Source organism: Seriola aureovittata, chromosome 6 (assembly GCF_021018895.1).
Source record: "Seriola aureovittata isolate HTS-2021-v1 ecotype China chromosome 6, ASM2101889v1, whole genome shotgun sequence".
NCBI classification, from domain to species: domain Eukaryota; kingdom Metazoa; phylum Chordata; class Actinopteri; order Carangiformes; family Carangidae; genus Seriola; species Seriola aureovittata.
The window spans coordinates 2,610,425-2,627,820 of NC_079369.1; the positions used below are offsets into that span (position 1 = coordinate 2,610,425).

The 17,396-nt window shown below is 41.4% G+C and overlaps 1 protein-coding gene across 2 annotated transcripts in view; it reads right to left on the reverse strand.

Annotated features, from left to right (window-relative positions):
- slc9a7 (solute carrier family 9 member 7) overlaps nt 1-16,503 on the reverse strand; it is a 30,098-nt gene extending 13,595 nt beyond the window's left edge. Inside the window, exons 1-12 of one of the 2 annotated variants that reach the window (XM_056378230.1) lie at nt 15,794-16,500; nt 13,183-13,385; nt 13,022-13,099; nt 10,493-10,569; nt 9,727-9,839; nt 9,527-9,632; nt 6,895-7,036; nt 6,665-6,770; nt 5,874-5,962; nt 4,954-5,067; nt 4,514-4,625; nt 4,266-4,419 (exon numbers count right to left, since the gene is read on the reverse strand). In XM_056378230.1, coding sequence (XP_056234205.1) covers nt 4,266-4,419; nt 4,514-4,625; nt 4,954-5,067; nt 5,874-5,962; nt 6,665-6,770; nt 6,895-7,036; nt 9,527-9,632; nt 9,727-9,839; nt 10,493-10,569; nt 13,022-13,099; nt 13,183-13,385; nt 15,794-16,073 — 1,574 coding nt within the window. In that variant the 5' untranslated portion in view covers nt 16,074-16,500. Of the gene's footprint in view, nt 1-4,265; nt 4,420-4,513; nt 4,626-4,953; nt 5,068-5,873; nt 5,963-6,664; nt 6,771-6,894; nt 7,037-9,526; nt 9,633-9,726; nt 9,840-10,492; nt 10,570-13,021; nt 13,100-13,182; nt 13,386-15,793 lie in introns of both variants that reach the window. The other variant, XM_056378231.1, reaches the window with a different exon arrangement.
- Between the last annotated feature and the right edge of the window lie 893 nt (nt 16,504-17,396).

Consider the following 17,396-nt stretch of genomic DNA (forward strand, 5'->3'; position numbering starts at 1 on the left):
CTGAAGTACTCCCACTTTCCACGTTGGCATCGCTGTTCCTGCAATGCTTCGCTGTCCCCAACGCTGTCACATGACAAACACATACACTCAGTATCAAGCACATTAAAGTTAGAGTATTAGTACTTGTTCGTGTATAAGAGTATGTGGAACTCTCCCGGCTTGAACTTTTATTTACTTATTTAAAGTATTTTTTTGGGGGGGCATTTTGTGCCTTTATTGTGATGGCCAAAATCAAATATCAAATTTGATTGTGTGTTAAAAATTACACCTTAGATAAAAGCACATCATCCATCATTTGAGGATTAAAAAGGTGTGTTGCAGTCAGTGTTAGTTAAATGGAGGACTGAACATAAATGAGAGTTTAACAGTGACCACTCACTGTTTTAAAAACAGTAATTGGCAACAGTCTTGGTCAAGTATGAGTCTCTGTTTTGGGAACATGGACTAATCCCTGGACTTGGACGGAGGATCAGCAGATGTTCAGCCAAACACATAAAAAAAAAAAAAAAAATGGATAAAATAAGAACTCTTCATGTCAATAACAGTTCAAAACAAACTTCATGTCTTGTTCGACGAGGTGGGATTTTCTGTATAAAGCAGTCGGTGAATAAAATTAAAGGTCACGTCAGTAGCATTCAATCATCACTGATGCATCTGTGTTACCAAGTATTTATACCTCTCAAATAGGCTGTCTGCCCTAAGACACACACACACACACACACACACACACACACACACACACACACACACACACACACACACACACACACACACACACACTTTCTAAATTCCGGCCTTGAACACACAGAGCTCCTTTGACACTTCTGGATTCCTCTCATTAAAACAAAAGGTCACCAGCCTCATAAACGCACACGACTAAACTTCTCTATAAATTATAGTATTCAAAGTAGTCGAGAGAACTCATCAGAGAATCACCGTTCAGAAATGATCATAACGACGACATTCGACGACGCGTTTCACCTCTTTTCAGCGCATCCATTCTACCTGCAATTACCACTTCCTGTGGCACCTGTATTTTCACTGCCGCTTCAACTTCTGTCAGTATTTCAACAACTTCCAGCACATCCGTTTAAAACGCCATTTCAAACTTCTCTCACTCATTGTATTGTGACTGATCCTACAGAGTGTTTTCAGCAGGGCCCAGGGGGAGTGGGTGGATCTGCCTGTGGGGGCAGGTGAGCCGGGGAAAAACAACTTAATTCGACACCAACAGTCATGTCAGCTGAATGATAAATGTATTTTATCTTTTATCTGTAATCAAAACCCTGCTAATGTGGCGGTGTTACTACGGCAACATTGGTTAACGATAGCTAGCGTTAGTCCCCGTAGATTAATTGGTATTAATGGTAAGTTAGTCAGTGTCTGAAGTCCATTGCAATAGTACAATAACAAGCAGAGGATATGGGCTTTGCTGTTGTTGTGATTATGCTATAGTATATGTGATTAGCAAGGCTGTGTTTTTAATGTGTAATAATTTACCTATAGGTTACATGCTAATGTGAATTGACTTGTGTGGCTGAGCATTGTTATGAAGAGATTCCTGCACCGCTGCACTGGTGACACTTCCGTCTGTATCTGACACAAGTACCAGATTCAAACCCTGCAGAAAGCAGCTTTTTACAACGCACCATCTTGGCCAATGCAAATACTGCAAGTGCAAAGACAACCATAGCTAATGTTACACCCACACCAGCTGCATTCATAGCTTCAGTAACAGAAAGGTTCGGGCCACATAGCTGAGCTCAGCCCCCTCCTTCAGGAAGTACTCCTACTTGTTTCAGCACTTTCGAACTTCTTTCAGCTTCTTTCTATTTTAACTCTCACACCAACTGATGCCACTTCAGCTTCTTTCAGTATTTCAACCATTTCAAATATAATAATATCTATAAGCATTGTAGAAAAATGTAAGTTTGCTAGAGCAGTGGTTCTCAAACCAAAAAGGTTCTTGGGGGTTCCCAGCAAAAAGAGGAATTATTTATTTTCAATATAATTTTAGAATTTATTTTAGTCATGGGTTTCAAACACTTTCTGTAATAAAACATATAAAAGCAAAAATCTTATCAGATGGGTTCTGTGGTCTAATTTGTGTCAGTTTAGGGCCCTTGACGTGAAACATGTGGAAACCACTGTGCTAGAGAACTTGAGAGAAGTTTCTTCTACTAGTCAATATGACAAAGCTCTATCACAATCTAACCTAAACTTATAAAGCAATATTTCCTCTGTGTTTATAATATTATGAGAAATTTTCCACATTGGAGTTGAGAGATTAGGAGCTCTTCCCTGACCAGACGTGAGCACACAGGATGTCTCTCTCCCTCAGTGTCTGTGGATCGGTGACGAGCTGCATGCCAGCCTGATACAGACCATCCATCAAAACCCATTAACAGGAAGCAGCGGCGTCTCCTGTCACACCAGACGTCTGCTATCCCAGCGCTCATCACGCCGCTGCCTCACCAGGGGCTGCTGTGGATTGTGTCTCAAAAATTGTAAACGACATCTAGAAAATTCAATCCTCAGTGTTCAGATAAAATGTATATGCTGAATATTATTCAATAAACAGAATAGAATTAAACTTCTCCTCTGCAATATGATTTCCTACTACTCCTCAGGGATTTGAAAGTGTTTCCCATGAAGAGTAGAAATGTGTCAATATATGCACGTATACAGGGGACGATACCAGGATCACAGAGGAGCACAACTGATATCCGGCTGCCGTGCACCACACGTCTCGGTAACCATGGCGATGAGTTCATGGGGAGATTTTGGCAGCGCTCTAAACCTCCACCGAACACAATAGTTTCCTGCTCGGTCCGAGGAGGCATTACCCATATTAAACAGAGCCTGTTCACTCTGTCTCTCTCTCTCTCACACACACACACACACACACCACACACACACACACACACACACACACACACACACACACACACACAGCCAACCCATAATCCGCTTTATCGTGACAAATAGGAGCTCCCACTGCATCATGAGGCTGGGCTCCAAACAGACAGATAGCGACACAAGCAAAAGCTCTGAAGCATCACCGGTCCTGCCGCCGGTAACATCTCAAGTGGGAACCGCCTACACCGTCGCAGCCTGGAGATAAAGAGCTGATATTACTGGATTCAGTATCACGGCTGATTTTAACAGTTCAAGTGTTAAAATCTTACAGAAACTATTCTACTTCCTATCATAGAAAATGCAGGGATTTCGTCAAAGATGCAGCTTAAATCCCAGTTACTGAAAAGCTCTGATTTAAAGACCTGGGAGATGGACGTCAGCAGCAGTGGAGAACTCTAGCCCCATCTCCTGGACAGTCCCGCCACATATAGGATGAATTAAATAACGTCAACTGCTGAGGAATTACGTGTTGAAGGAGAAAATAGTAAAGCTCAGAAAAAAGCTGGTAGAAAACACAGAGCAAAAGGCAGAAAGCACAGAGAGCAGTAATTACAAAAGCAGTAATACTGAGAACATTTTCAGGGCAGCTTGCAAACTCAGTAAGAGAAAAGCTTTTTATGCAGATCAGTTAATCCAAGAAATTATTTTTTTGTTTTTATGAAAGAAGATAAACCTTATTTTGATTTTTTTATTATTTATGTCTGTTTTGCTAGGTGTCTGTCGGTACTTCTGCTATTAATATTTACACTTATTCAATATAATACATTTATTTACAGTTTAACACATTGAAATATGTGATTTAAAAATAGTTTAACCAAATTAAAAAGTACAGATTCCATCAAAAGCTGAGATGCTGATTACTGCTATTCCACTCACACTAAGCTAGTTAGCATTAGCTTTAGCAGGAGTTTAGCTGTTTTTCTTTTCCTGTCCCTTATGGTTGGATTTATATACCAGCTCATTATGGTGTATGGAAGTAATCAATAAAATATAATAATATCCAATAATAATTCAATTCAATTTGAGCTTCAACTAATGCTAGCTGAGGTTAGCACCAGTTAGCCTCCCCATCTCTAATGTTAGCTGTTTTAATTTACTCATACATTTGATCTCACTTGATGAAAAGAAAAATACTTATTATGGTTTATTTTCTTTGTCCACTATCATAATTTTTACCACCTGAGAAATAACGCTGAATAACACACTGAATAACAGAAATAACACCTGAGGAATAACTCTAGGGAGGATAAACTGTGGGTTTTTGTTTGAAGATTTTTGGATCTCTTCTTTCATAAAAGTTTTAGTTGTCAGGACTTTTATCCAAATGCACAAAAATGTGATGTTACCTGATGTGTAGCCAGGAGAGCATCGGCGTGGTCCCACCACCAAACACCCAGACAGTGAAGAAGACGATGAGCAACGTGGTGGTGAACATCATCTGCCGGGCGTAGGTGGCCGTATCCCGGATGGCCAAGGCGAACGCCATGGCGCCTCGTAAACCTGCAGAGGGTCACGTCCAAAAAAAATAATAACAATAATTATCTGATTACATCTACAGAGAAAGAAACAAAAGTCGATTGGGCTTTTTTCGTACCTGCAAACATCATCATGTGCTGGAAGTTTCCCTTGATCTTGTGCCTTCGGCCGAGGTTGAGGAGGAAGGAGAGTGGGTAAATGTTGAAAGCTCTTCCAATGAATATGGCAATCTGACAGGCAGGTCAGGAAATTTTTCACTGAACAATTTAATGCTCGCAAGACTCAGGGAACAGGATGTCCTGACCCATGTAATAGATGAAAAATCTATTCCTACAATGACGTGATGTTGTTTTTGGGAGGGAAACAGCCCAAAAATTCACCACAGAGGACCTCGACTTTGACTTAAGAGCTACATCCATCTTGGGTCAACTATGGCCTGTCTACAGGGACATCATATAATTCTCCAATCAACTATGGCCTGCTTCTGCAGCTGTGGATGATACCCGATAGTCTGAACTGGAAGCAGAAATGTCTGGTCGTTGTACAGCAAAAGGATACAAAAGCTCCAATGATGAAAATGGGGCTGAAAATGTGATTCTGGAAGGTGAACAGAGCCAAGCCCATGTAGGAGAAGATGAAATTCTCAGCGAGGAAGTGAAGGACCTCAAAGAGCTGCAAGGAACATTTAATACTCATCAGGTTTCAATTTGGACATGTACGAATACACAGCAAGAATGAAAATTAAAAAAACACAAGAAGATGCCTCTAAAGTTTTGGGCTTACAAAGGGAATTTCACAGAAATGTTCTCACACTGCACTGCTTAAAAAAAGAGGCCTGGTTCTCTGAGCTAAGCGCCTCATCTATTCCCTCAGAATCCAGAAAAGCTTTGGGAGTTGTTTTCTCTTTTCTCTCCCAGGCTGACAGAGCGGCAGACTCTCTGGCTGCCATGATGATTACAGAGCTCACTGCATCTCTGTGGCTCCGAGCGAGAGGCACAAGACACAAGGTCAAGCACACTCATATGGAGACAAATGACCACGCAAACCAGACCATTAAGAAGGAGAAAAAGAATTGAAACAACCTTTTTTTCTTTTTCTTTTTTTTGTCTTAATCTAAGTGGAGTACTTTAACCTCGCAGTGAACTGTGCATGCATAGCTTTCTTTGACAGTGAAAAACCAGGATACTCTGAGCACTGATTCAAAATGTGTCACACTGCGCGTTGCCTACATGCTAATCTGTACCCTGTCCTCAAGACTGAACCCCCTCTGGGAAACGAAACAGTCATGTCAGGAGGGATGTCCTCAGACAGCCCCGATTAAGGTCACAGCAAGCTGATCATGGAGCCATCTGGCACTGGGGCCGAGCACCCGCTTCATACTATCAGGGGGTTCACAACCGCCAAATATAAATGTGTGTGTGTGTGTGTGTGTGTGTGTGTGTGGGGATCTACATGTGCAGGGAACGGTCAGATGCTACCTGCTTGGTGCGCTTTGTGGACTCTTCAGACAGGTTGTTGTAGGTGTAGTGAGCCTGCGTGATGCCACAGAACAGCACGGCCACCACGCCTGCAGAACAACACACACATATATTGACGAGGGGTTAATACAATGACTCCATCAGACAGATTACATTGCACAGGTAGTCTGGATAATTATGATACGCAGTGGCACAATTCACCCACTCCAGTGATAATTTCCAGTCCGCTCAATGCTTTGCTACTATGTCATATATTATCTTTTAATTTCATTTCTGCACATCTGCTACATAATCTGTATTTAAGTCCCTGTCACATTTCATTTGTATAAACAGACTCAGTTCTCTGTGAACGGTTTATGGTCTCTTAGTTTAAACTGCCCATAATTATGTCATTCAGCACAATGAGTGACTTTTTAGTGAGCTTGGATTTAAAAGACTCTGTCTCGATCATAAGCAGAAAAATTCTAAAAGCTATCTGGAAAAAACTGTACTTTTTGTTTTAATATGTAATGACTAAAGGGTCTTTTGATAATCCATTTACTTTTTAATGTTCCATCATGTTGAAAAACAAGGCCCACACATTGACAAAGAACTAGAAGACGCTAAAGCTCACAGCTTTCGATCTTCTAAATTTGTCACAACTTGGCATTTTTTCCTATAAGGTAAGACAGCTAACACTGGTTTCCTTGTTCTGGATTTTTTTTTTTTCTAGCGCCCTGCACAAAAACGTCTGGTGCTTACTTCCCAAACTGCAACCACTTCCCTCACAGCCGTGCCCCGATGCAGCTCACCTGTGAACCCGCAGGCCTCGGCCAGCAGAAAGGTGCTCCAGGACATGAGGAAGAAGAGGGCCGTCTCCAGCAGTGGGAAGCAGTGCAGCTTGGTGAACTTGGTGACGTGGAGGTGAAGTTAAAGAAAAACACTATAACACAGGCGCTGCTCCAAGAAACAAGTCCATTTGGGAAATTAGACTTTATATATTTTCTAATTTCATTTCAAAGCATGCATCAAAGAAGGATATGAGAGCAGTGACGACTCCTGTGGCTGCGCCCATAAGAAAGGAGCCACTGAAAATACCCAGAAAAACCCCCACTGACTTGAAAAAGGCTGAAGCATCGAACATGTGCGTGTTTGCTCCACTGGGCTGGTAAGCCACAATAGACCTGAAACACAGAAAACATGGGGTGGCAGTTATTAATAGTTATACGTTAATAAATATCATAAATGTACCAATATTCAAATGATGTTTTGAATTGATTTGTCTCCTGAAGGGTTCGAATTATGGGGTGGGATTGTGGAGGGTCTGACCTTATATATCCTTCTTACCCGTCATTTACTTTCTCACCGTCAGAGTTTCTGAAGTAGATGTATTAATTAGTATTTACAGATGAAGGCTAATGTTAGCTAGTTTCTAACTTCAGCCTTAAATTACAGTTTAGCTAACTAATTTAAGCTAGTTTCTAAGCTTTACATTAAGTAACAGTTTAGCTAACTAATTTAAGCTAGTTTCTAAGCTTTACATTAAGTAACAGTTTAGCTAACTAATTTAAGCTAGTTTCTAAGCTTTACATTAAGTAACAGTTTAGCTAACTAATGTAAGCTAGTTTCTAAGCTTTACATTAAGTAACAGTTTAGCTAACTAATGATAGCTAGTTTCTAACCTTCACCCTAAGTTACTGTTTAGCTAACTAATGTAAGCTAGTTCCTAAGCTTTATATTAAGTTACAGTTTAGATAAATAATGATAGCTAGTTTCTAACCTTCACCCTAAGTTACAGTTTAGCTAACTAATGATAGCTAGTTTCTAACCTTCACCCTAAGTTACTGTTTAGCTAACTAATGTAAGCTAGTTTCTAAGCTTTACATTAAGTTAGTTTAGCTAACCAATGATAGCTAGTTTCTAACCTTCACCCTAAGTTACAGTTTAGCTAACTAATGATAGCTAGTTTCTAACCTTCACCCTAAGTTACTGTTTAGCTAACTAATGTAAGCTAGTTTCTAAGCTTTACATTAAGTTAGTTTAGCTAACCAATGATAGCTAGTTTCTAACCTTCACCCTAAGTTACAGTTTAGCTAACTAATGTAAGCTAGTTCCTAAGCTTTACATTAAGTTACAGTTTAGCTAACTAATGTTAGCTAGTTTCTAACCTTTACATTAAGTTAGTTTAGCTAACAAATTTTTGCTAGCTGATAGCACGCCCTTTCACTTCTAGTGTTAGCTTGTCATATCGTTACCAATCTAAAGGATACAAGTTAGTTCCGACCAAGACATCTGATTTGCTGATATAGAGTATAACAGCACTGAGACTTTTAACGACATCTATTACTCCGATTTACAGGTGTAACCGTTAATTAGCGCTATATTAGCGGTCGTTATCGTCGGTCGTTGCACAACAAAGATGAATATATTTCCAGAAATTACGTTTGAATTAAATGATGTTCGGGCGTCAGAAGAGGATGGAGGTCAGGAAATGTCATTTAACTAATGTTAGCTAGCTGGAGTCACGCCCTTTCATTACTAGCGTTAGCTTGTCATTTCGTTACCAATATAAAATGTCGTTTATGATCTAATGTTAGCAAATAGATCAGTCATGAGCAGTGAAACAATGCTGGAGTAGTAGTAGTAATAGTTTATTATTTTATTTTAATAGTTAATTGTAGTTAATAATTTCTGTGTCTGTGGTGGTTTAGTTAGTCTTTTAGTTTTTTTTTTTTATAGGTACCCCTTTTATTTTCACGCAGGAATTCAATAGTTTTACCTGGTTGGGTAATTGAACAATATTATTCCAAGGGGAAAACTTCACATCTATTTTGTGAGGCAGTTCTGTAGGAACAGGATGCATGGATCCAAACCATCTGACTTGCAAAAAACTATTTATGAAGGTCTTGAACAATATTAAAAATGATTGCCGAAGGCTAAATAATTGTATGAGCAGTGGTGGAGAGCAATGAAGTACATTTACTATCAGTACTGTAGTTAAGTATAATTTTGAGGCACTTGTACTTTACTGGAGTATTTCAATTTCAAGCTACTTTACACTTCCACTCCTACATTTCAGAGGGAAATAGTTCACTGAAACCTGCACTGTAGTGGGTTCCCTTTCGGCCTAGAGAAAACGTTGACACCCCCCCCCCCCCCCCATTATCATTGTATAATTAGCAATCTGCCTCCTTATATTTATGGACGTATCTAATTTAAAAAAAATAATCTCTGTTCATTTATTTTAATATCTACCAAAATGGAATAAAATCCCTGTCATATAGAAATCTGCAGTGGGCGAAGGTTGGAAACCTCCAGTAGAGGGAGGCAGAGAGCTGTGTGTCTGTCAGGAGGAGGAGGAGGAGTGATGCAAAGTCTCTCTCTCTCTCTCTCTCTCTCTCTCTCTCTCTCTCTCTCTCTCTCTCTCTCTCTCTCTCTCTCTCTCTCTCTCTCTCTCTCTCTCTCTCTCCTCTCTCTCTCTCTCTCTCTCTCTCTCTCTCTCTCTCTCTCTCTCTCTCTCTCTCTCTCTCTCTCTCTCTCTCTCTCTCTCTCTCTCTCTCTCTCTCTCTCTCCTGAATTTAAACCCCCACAGGGAGAAAGGGGCTGAAAACCCACACTGGTGTAGCAGGAGGGAAGGTGTTGAGATTTGATGAGACAAAAAAAATGTGACTTACGAGGAAAGCACAATGGCAACTGCGTCATTCATAACGCTTTCTCCAAACAGCAGAGCGTAGAGATCCCCGTCTGCATGGAGCTCATTGAAAATGGCCAACACCGTCACTACACGCAGAAGTACAGATTTAAAAAGGCAAATTTCATATACACAGACATCTTCTGTTTCATTCTCTAAAGTGACTGAGAGCGATCGCCTCACCTGGGTCTGTGGCAGAGATGATGGCACCAAAGAAAAGGCAGTCAGTGTAGTAGAACTTGTCAGTCAGCTGTCCGACCACTTGCATCAGTTTGACCACACCGTACATCAGATTCCTGGAGAGCAGAACAGAAGGGGTTTGATATTGAATTCAGGACTGTAAATTGTGAAAAATGTGTCTTTGTGACCATAAATTGTTAAGATCAGTTTTATGTCTCGCTGAAAGATTTTGCTGGAGTGACGGTGTGTTACCCAGAATTATGAGTCAGTCATCATATTGTAATAAAACTCATTTTCCAAAGCACAGCTAATAAGGATTTATGATTAAAATACATTTAAGAATATGTTTGTTTGAATAGCAACTTTTAGCCATAATCGAATGCCAATCAATAATATATGTATGTGTATTATTTTTGATTCTTTTGTGCATAATAGTTGTTGAATATCTGCATGTAAATACACTTCTTATTAATCATTTTTTGCTTTATGTTTTATTTTGTGTTGATTTTGTGGATGTTTCTATGTTTCATCAGTAGAAGAGAACTAAGAACTTGACATGACCTGTATATCTTATGTTCTCACTCTCTCTCTCTCTTTCCCCCTGGCTTCCAACCTGTTTCTTTTTGTTGTGTTTTGCTTTGTTTGTCTTTAGATTTATTTCCTTTTCAGTTATCTGCAAAACATGTTGTTACCTTTATCCAACCCTGAGCGGGGTTGTGATTGATCAGATTTTAAACTGACATTTCATAAACAGGAAGTGTACGCTTACCCAATAACGAAACATGAGATAGCAGTGCCCAGGAAGGCATACGTTATGATGGAGCCCAGGTTCCTGAAGAAGTGTCTCTGGAAGAGGAAAAATTGTACAAAGTTAGCATAGCTGTGTCACTGTCAGAAACTACACACATTCTCAATCTGACCACATTTTAGTTTACTTTTACAAAACAAATGTCCGAAACAGGCCGGAGGTCAGTAACAGCCACAGGTGGGCGAGTAACTCTCTGTCAAACCAGAAACACAAACACAAATTCAGCTGTTTGACTGGTTATAAAATAAACAAGCAGCACAACACAGAGGCGTCTTCCAGATCACCCCCGACTCCCTCTGCAGTCTCAAACTAAAATGCTGATTTTTGTTAAAGAAAACATAAAAGAATGTAAGAAAAATACTGTAATGATTCCGGTGAAGAAACACACGACAGATCGTCTGTGGCAGCTCAGTTAAGACGACACACAGCTAATTATACTGACATTTGCATATCCATTACTCTTCTGTGTGTTTTGTTGCAATGATCTAAAGCACAAGATTCACTGAACGGACAGAAACAAACACAGCATCTGTCTGTGTTTCTTTCTACAGCTGTGAAAATGTTTTCATCAAAATGAACTCTGCAACTCTTGCAACAGATGATTCAAAAAGTTGTGTAATTTTAAGGCTGACATCACCTCCAGCTTCCTATTTCCTGAGGCTTGTTCAGCAAATTCCACTATGAATCCCAACTTCACAAGAACACAGATAAAAAACCTGTCAAGACAAGAGTTAAAAAACCATAAAGAGTTTTTAAACAACCCAGTTAAGGTGTCTTTTACTTTCAGAAAATCTGTGCTAACCATTGGAACAGAATCAATCTAACAGTGACATTAATATTGATATAACTGATCAGTAGTGGATCGGTTAATTAATTTACTGACAGAAGATTAAGCAACAGTTTTGATAATGGATCAATCGTTTAAGTCATATCAAGCAAAAATACCAAACACGTACTGGTTCCATCTAAAATATTAGGATTTGCTTATATCATTGTAAATTGAACACTTTTGGATTCGGGACTGTTGGTTGGACAAACTAAACCATATTATGTTATGGACTAATATAAAATTTGTTATTTTAAAATTAAAATTAAATTAAAAGTATAAATCTATAATGAAACTAATAATTTATATTAACAAGACTAAAACTTTATCCCAAATCCACGTTACATCCTATTTCTCAGCAGGTTTTTAGTGCATACTGTAGTTTATATTGATCCAACTGAGTATAACCCGTTCATTCGGCTCTTCCACATACAGGAAGGAAATGGAGGATCTTCGCACAGCTGTGAAAAAATTTAAATAAATTGTGGGTGTTGGTTGATTTACAAAAAAAAAAAAAAAGGCATTTTTCTTGCTTTCTTGTGAAATTGAACTTGCATCTAACGAGACTCAGTTTGATGGTGGCACGTATTGCATCACTGTCTGCTGTAATAACATGTTTGTGGTTATAAGATGTTCGTACACAAACCCATAAGACAGTGACAGTGTGTAGTGTGTACTCATATGTAGTTTGGGGCACAGCTTAGCAGCTACTCCTTTAAGCTAAATGCTAACATCGGCATGCTAACACGAGGCGATGTTAAGCGGGTATAATGTCGACCATGTTCACCGTCTTTGTGAAGTTAGCATGCTAGCTAACCATTGCTAATTAGCAGGAAACACAAGGCTGAAAAAAAAGAAATGAAGCTTTGACTCGGTGGTGGAAAGCAGGGGATCATTAAAGACAGCAGGGTGTATCTTCCATGAGGAGTGTGAATGTTTTCTACAAATTCTCATAGCAACACATCAAATAGCTGCTAATATATTTCAGTTGAGTCGCCACTTGAAGATGGGTTATCCTGAAGTGGCTCCACGAGGCCATTTCCTCTCATTCATCGGATACATCATCCATCACTGTACGATTGGAGTCTGAGTAACACTCACAATGAGAACATGGATCAGATGTCACCACCTGTTTAAACACATATGCCTCTCCATTATTTCAAGGTCGGTACACTAAAGCACCTAAACGGGGAATCGCCTACCCACCATTGTCATGCATAAAAAGTGCCACCTGCTCTACTTGAACCTCTCACACTGTGTGGTTACGGATTAATAATGAAAAGCAGCAGAGGATCTCCCCAAAATACAACAAATCTGCTGCAGTACAACAATCAGGAGCAGAAACTGGTCGCATTGTCAGCGTCAGCCGTTTTTTCTTCGCCCGCACAAACTCCAGAAAAAGGAAATGAAAGACATCTGCTCTGGACTTCCCCTCCAAAGGGCCACTTATGTTCAGCGCACACCGTCAGCTCTCACAGCCGGGGCCAATGGGCGCTTTTCTTAGCCGAGCATATTGTCCAATGAGACAGCAGTTTGTGGCAGCAGATAACGTTCACTTGGGCCATGCAACAACATTATCTCACATGCTCATGTTACGGTGCAATCGTTTAAAAAATCTGCCTCCATGTAATCACACATCCTGAGCTTCACACACCACATCTCACCTTCTTCAGACTGTAGCCGGCGTGGAAGATGATAGGAGGCAGCAATATGTTGAAAAATACTTCAGGGTCAAAGGTCACCTGGGAGGGACAATAAAGAGAAAGCATTATTAGGGTGAATTTGAAACAGGCGGAGTTAAACTACTGATGTTTTTCTCTGTTACCTTGCGCAGCATATCATTCTGCTCCACATTGTGAATCTCTCGGGAGTTGATCTCCCCTTTGAGGGTGTACTCAAAGAACTTGCCGCTGACATTAAGCAGCAGGGTGCTAGCAGGTCCTTCCTTCAGCGAGCAGCTCGGGGGGGTCTTGTTGTGGTAGCTGGTGGCAGGGATGCCGTATCGCAGGATCACACCCACCAGCAAACCTGAGAACAACAGAAGAAGAGAGATGATGAGAGTATGATAAAAAAAATAGCCACTCTTTCATGGGTATAACCTTTTTTTTAATTAACCAGCTAATGCGGAGGATCTACAATTACCCTAACCTAAATGTCACCGAGCTGAACACGTGAATTACTCAGCACAAGATCATTTTCCAGGTGCCGCCGCTCTACAAGCCCTCAGGATCAGGCAGGTGACACACAGAGAGCAGCAGGGCAAAGAAAGAAAAATGGGGAGCCGGTGAGCAGAAGCTTGTGGGGAGAGCAAAACCCAGGAAGAAATGAATGAGGCAGTTAGAGAACATAAATCCTCTGATCAGACAGCAGTTGTCTGCAGGAGACGTGGCGAAGCAAAGCTGCCGACACTGCACTCACTGATTCCTCCTGCCAGAGGGTTTTACCACAGACATCACACTCTGCCTGTGGCCTTAACCACACACACACACACACACACACACACACACACACACACACACATGCACACACATATAGACAGGCACCAGATAGTGACAGTTTTGCAACAGGCAACAACATCCTCAAATAATTACAGTGATCACAAATTGAAGGTTCTTTCCAGCCATAGTGGGATTGTGGGGACTTTTATACTTTAGGAGCAGGAAAGTACCACAACAGGAAAATTAGCATCTGATAAGACACGGAAAAGATTTTTTAAAATGATGCCACAGACTTTTATCAATGTGACTGTACATCACTGATTTGACAAAAATAAGGTTTTCTGTAGAAGCTGCTCTTTACGCAGATAATCAGTATCGTGACAAGGTTTCCACTGCGCAGCGCTTTGATACTGGTGACAGCCCAACAAATACAAACAGTCTGATCTAACACACAGAGCAGGTTTAAACTTCATGACATCAAACTGAACCCAACACAATAATATCCTTAAAGTTATAAGACTGAGACCTTAATAATCCAACCTGTCCTACAGATACGTGTAAAACACGTTCTCTATGTGCACATACAGTTTCTTGTTTTTGACCTCCTGCCAGGTCGTGACTCCCCGCTTGAGCTCATGGTTCATATTTGTGACACTGAAAAATGGAAGTGAAATAAAGAGAAAAAAACCCCCAGCTTAATAAAAAAACAAAACAAATCAAAGTCTGTGTTTTTCATGTGAGATCTTTGGTTAATAAGTGACTGGCTGGGATCACTCTGATAAACTGTGAAGGAAAACACTGTACGGATGTGATTCTGCATGTTGTTCTGAGGCATTAGTTCTGAAGTGGTTCAGCTCAGCGTGGCCTGGCACACGCTGTGACAGTGGCTTCTGCCTGATCGTGTCGTTTGATCGTGAATTCAGATGATAAACACAGACTTTGGTTTGTTGATTTAAGAGTTTTCTCTGCAAATTTATCTGCAGGGAAACGGGACCGATCTCTGTTGATTTCACAGTGCAGCGCTCCAGTTTACAGTAGACTTTACATGCTGCATAAATCTGTTCACTGAACAGCCCATGCTTGTCCCTGTAGAAATTAATATAATGAACTCACTGGCACAAAAATACATCCAGACCCCAGCTGAGGACAAACCTCCAGACTACTGAGCTTTCATCTTAGAGCCTTTAACAAGCAAATACCAAAGGTATAATCTCCCCTTTTTAAAAAAAAAAATGAATGATGATTATATTGGTGAGATAGTTTTGTACTGACTGCACTCTGCACTGTTATTTAATATGGAGGATGAGAACACACAACACATGCATTACATGTATTGTTCCCTGTTTTCTACCCGCTCTTTTCCCCATTACTCTTTAATTTATCAAATTTAAAATGTTTTACTGCACAAGGTAATCCTGGAGGGTCTTCTACAAGTAGCCTATAACAACAGCCATTATATATATATATATATATATCATATTACAGTGGTGTCATAGGAGATAAAACAATATAAAATACATCATCAGATCATTGTAATCTAATTGATACCACAGACACTGCATAAGTGCCTTCCCATATGTCAGGGCGCTGACTCCCAGTCAGTCAGAGATAAAGCTGCACATGCAGCAGCCTGGTGGAGAGTAGGCAAGGTTGAACAGCCCAAAGCACCTTCTAGAAATTAGCACCGGCCCAGCCAATTAGGAGCAATGTGAGCTGGTGGAAATGCGGAGGCGCCTCGGTGCATTTGTTCAGACTGAAATCATCTCACTGTCTCCGGGTTTTTCTGCTCATCGCCCCTGAGCAGCCGCAGCACAAGCACCAGAGAGACTGAATCATGCTAAGCCTGCGGGAAGGTGGTGGTAGTTGTGAAGGAGACGGTGTGTGTGTGCGTGTGTGTGTGTGTGTGTGTGTGTGTGTGTGTGTGTGTGTGTGTGTGTGTGTGTGTGTGTGTGTGTGTGTGTGTTTGTGCCTTCATCATATAACCTCTAAAAGCCTCACCGTAAATCATCGCCAGCCCGGTTTCGTGAAGGAAACGGACCCGTCTGTGCTTGAAGAGCCAGATGGTGAGGATGGTTAAGGTCAGCAGTAAAATGAATGTCAGCAAATTAACGCTGTCCTGTCGGTGACTTTCCTCAGCCTCCTTCTCGGTGGCAAGTTCTTCCATTCCGTCGTCCTCCGCCTTCAGCCCTGACACCGCGCTCAGTAAAATCCACACGGACATCATCGTGTCCAGCGCCGCGCAGGCTCCTCTCCGCCTCGGCTGTCGGAGAGCGTCCATGGCGCAGGGTGCGGGATGCTGCTGCTGCTGCTGCTGCTGCTGCTGCTGCTGTCAGCACAGAGACTCTATGCCATGTCACTGCTGGAAGGTTTACACAGCTGAGCCGAGCGGGGAAGCAATCCTGTGCTTTCAGGCCGTAGACCGGCGAGTTCAACCTTTTAAAGGTACACTGCGCCCGTCGGGAGGCGAGCAGCCGCTGCACAGTGAGACTGCGCTGCCCTGTGGAGGAGACCAAATCACGCTGTCGCCCAGCCAGCCACCGAAGTCGGCCGATTTCAAGCTACTGAGTCATTGTCCAGGGATTTTGATGATTGTGCAATTCAGTGCTTGCCCCCTCGTCAAAACAGGAAATTCACGTGGTCTGTGCTTGGACGTTAAAACTAAGGCTTTAGAAAGAAAAGGAGGAGGAGATATCCGCTGTGGACAATACGGCCTTGGGAGTGAGAGTAGTGGGGTGAGAGGTGGGTTTACATCTGAGGGGCACAGTAGGGGGGGGGGGCATTCCTATGCCACCTAAAACCTTAAAGCTGCACTAATAACTACTTTTATCATATAAATAAATATATATATATATATATGCACACACATTAACTGAAACAGAAACAGCTGTGTTTGGAGGCTTAAAACTGGGTGAGGAACAGCCAAACTCTGCTACCAAGGTGAGGTTGTGGAAGACAGTTTCATCTCACAGGTGATACACCATGGTAAGACTGAGCACAACCACAAGACACAAGGTAGTTGTACTGCATCAGCGAGGTCTCTCCCAGACAAAGATTTGAAACAGCAGACTGGGGTTTCAAGATGTGCTGTTCAAGCTCTTTTGAAGAAGCATAAAGAAACGAGCAACGTTGAGGATCGTAGACGCGGTGGTCGGCCGAGGAAACTTAGTGCAGCAGATGAAAAACACATTAAGCTTATTTCCCTTTGAAATCGGAAGATGTCCTGCAGTGCCATCAGGTAAACCCATCTACTGTCCGGAGAAGTCTGGCCAGAAGTGGTCTTCATGGAAGAGTTGCAGCCAAAAGGCCATACCTCCGACATGGAAACAAGGCCAAGCGACTCAACTATGCACAAAAACATAAGCACTGGGGTGCGGAGAAATGGCAGCAGGTGCTCTGGACTGATGATTTAAAATTTGAAATATTTGGCTGTAGCAGAAGGCAGTTTGTTTGAAAGCGGTACAATAATGAGTGTCTGCAGGCAACAGTGAAGCATGGTGGAGGTACCTTGCAAGTTTGGGGCTGCATTTCTGCAAATGGAGTTTGGTTGGTTAATGGTGTCCTCAATGCTGAGAAATACAGGCAGATACTTATGCATCATGCA